This window comes from Penaeus monodon, chromosome 19 (assembly GCF_015228065.2).
Source record: "Penaeus monodon isolate SGIC_2016 chromosome 19, NSTDA_Pmon_1, whole genome shotgun sequence".
NCBI lineage: Eukaryota > Metazoa > Arthropoda > Malacostraca > Decapoda > Penaeidae > Penaeus > Penaeus monodon.
The window spans coordinates 14077617-14079867 of NC_051404.1; the positions used below are offsets into that span (position 1 = coordinate 14077617).

The 2251-nt window shown below is 33.6% G+C and overlaps 1 protein-coding gene across 2 annotated transcripts in view; it reads right to left on the reverse strand.

The window, feature by feature from the left end:
- LOC119585073 (run domain Beclin-1-interacting and cysteine-rich domain-containing protein-like) overlaps positions 1–2251 on the reverse strand; it is a 14646-nt gene that overhangs the window by 8466 nt on the left and 3929 nt on the right. For both annotated transcript variants that reach the window (XM_037933693.1, XM_037933692.1), the window contains exons 4-5: positions 465–542; positions 41–207 (exon numbers count right to left, since the gene is read on the reverse strand). In XM_037933693.1, the coding sequence (XP_037789621.1) occupies positions 41–207; positions 465–542 (245 nt within the window). The remainder of the gene's footprint in view (positions 1–40; positions 208–464; positions 543–2251) is intronic.

Consider the following 2251-nt stretch of genomic DNA (forward strand, 5'->3'; position numbering starts at 1 on the left):
TTACAAAATATATCTCCAATTTTATACACAAACACCTTACTTGTCAATAGTTAAAGCTGCAACTTTTGCTGCCAATTGAAGCTTTTGCAGGGAAGAACGGATCCACTCATCAGCAGGCTTGGAAACAGTAGACACTTCCACATATGGCCCCAATACTGGACTAAGTACCCGTAGTCCAACCACAAAGGGCCATATATCTGCATTACCCTGCAAGTCAAATAATGAATTATGAAAAAACATGCATTAATCAAATCCGTCATTTGGCCCCATAAAAGTGGGCTGGATACTCTCACTCAATAACCTAAGACTCAGTGTACCAAAGACATCAACACTGTTAATTATCTATAATGAAAAAAGGTTATAGAGCTTTCTTAACTTAAGAAATACTATTCCAAACACTAATCAATCAAATCTAATATATGACGACTAATAACTACTGATAAAAAATAGTACATCATATTTACCTGAGTATCAGAATGTATACAACCATGATAAAAAATATTTTTTGTTGCCTCATATATCCTCTGGAAGCCTCCATATACCTACAAATGAGAATAAAAAGAAATTAAATTAATAAATGCCAGGCTCTCTGGTGCCAGAACCAGCAAAGACTCTTCTAGATGCATTTTCTGGGTTTTCCTATGACCTTATAAAAGTTTATGGCTTACCAAAAATCAGTTTAGCTATTCATCACGTATGTTTCCTTTCAAATATCATCATTTATTTAGATGTCTGAAAGCATAGTTATAACAAACAAAATTCCTACTTTGGATAGTTTCTAGTTCTAAGCAGATATCTTGCACCAAATATTTTTTGCTGTTGTAACCCTTATTCTCCTCCCTCCTCTCATCACAATGATTTCTCTGGTAGCTTTTTTTTTTTTTACTGTAGAATGTGATCAATTTCTGTTACATATACAGAATCACTGATTCATATTCCTTTAGGTTTTTCATAATTATTTTTAACACGCAAGACCCCTCAGCTTACAACCATTCAGATAGAGTTGAACTTTTCAATATACCTTAACTTCTTGACTATGACACAAAAATGTACATATAGGTCTAACATACCTTGTACATGTAGATTAACAGAAGAATGCTTTATTTCATATTTATAATAATACTATCAGCACCACACAAGTATTTCTAAATGAAAATGTAAAAATAGGAAAAAGAAAAAAAGGTCATTCTGCATACCAGATAATTACATCAGCAGCTAAACAAATATTTTTTTTCATGATTTGTATCGTCTGGTGGAAACACACCAAAAATCACAGTTATAAACAAAATTGCATATCAGACAAATAAATGTTACATGTGAGTGGTGGCAGTGGTGCACACCAGATACATACATGCTTTGTATGCAATATATATGTCTGGAATTGCAAAAGATTGATCTAATTCATATATATACTAGTAATATGGTAGGACAAAACTACATTAGTTAAAACTTTGTGAATATATATGCATAAGAAAATTGAGAAAAGATGTTTTCAACAGATTCTATAAACCAGAATCATATACTGAAAGCTATATAAATAATTTTCTCTTGATCAACAACAATGTGAAAACACAAACTCAAAAAGTGTAATGAAGATTTTTTAAAATGTGTATTACACAAATAAAGTTACATAGTATATGGATAGCAACCAAAATTACTAACTCCACTACCTAGTCTCTATACCTAAAAAACACTATCATTATCAAATAACTTTTGACTCATCCATACTGAGTACTTCCAAGTGAAAAACACCCTAATTTATGGGTGGTAGCAATAGCAATGACTGCCAGGGACCCAAGTGTGAGACATACATGTGGCAGGCGACCCAACTAGAGCATAAGTGTCTCAGATATGAGACATCCAGCTGCTACCCATGTTCTGACTGCCTCACCAGTAAGACGCCTGTAATTTTTGGGTTGCACTAAATCCTAAAATAACAGTGAATCATGTAACAGTGCATTAAGGCACTGAAGAGAAAACAAATTGAAGTGGGCCAATAATCATTGTATACCGAACACAATCCTCGTGTTCTCAGCTTTGTCACTAGCCAGCCAGATGCTAGGAATAATTAACATGAAATGGCACAATAACAAATAATGACAAATACATCAAAAGCTACAGAGACATCATAACAGTAAACTTTCAGTGTCTCTCACTAACCAGACAGAGCATTCCTGAGGAACAATGAAACCAACCAAAAGTCAGTCTAAGACCTGGAACCAATAATAGCAGTCTAGTATATGTAGCCTTA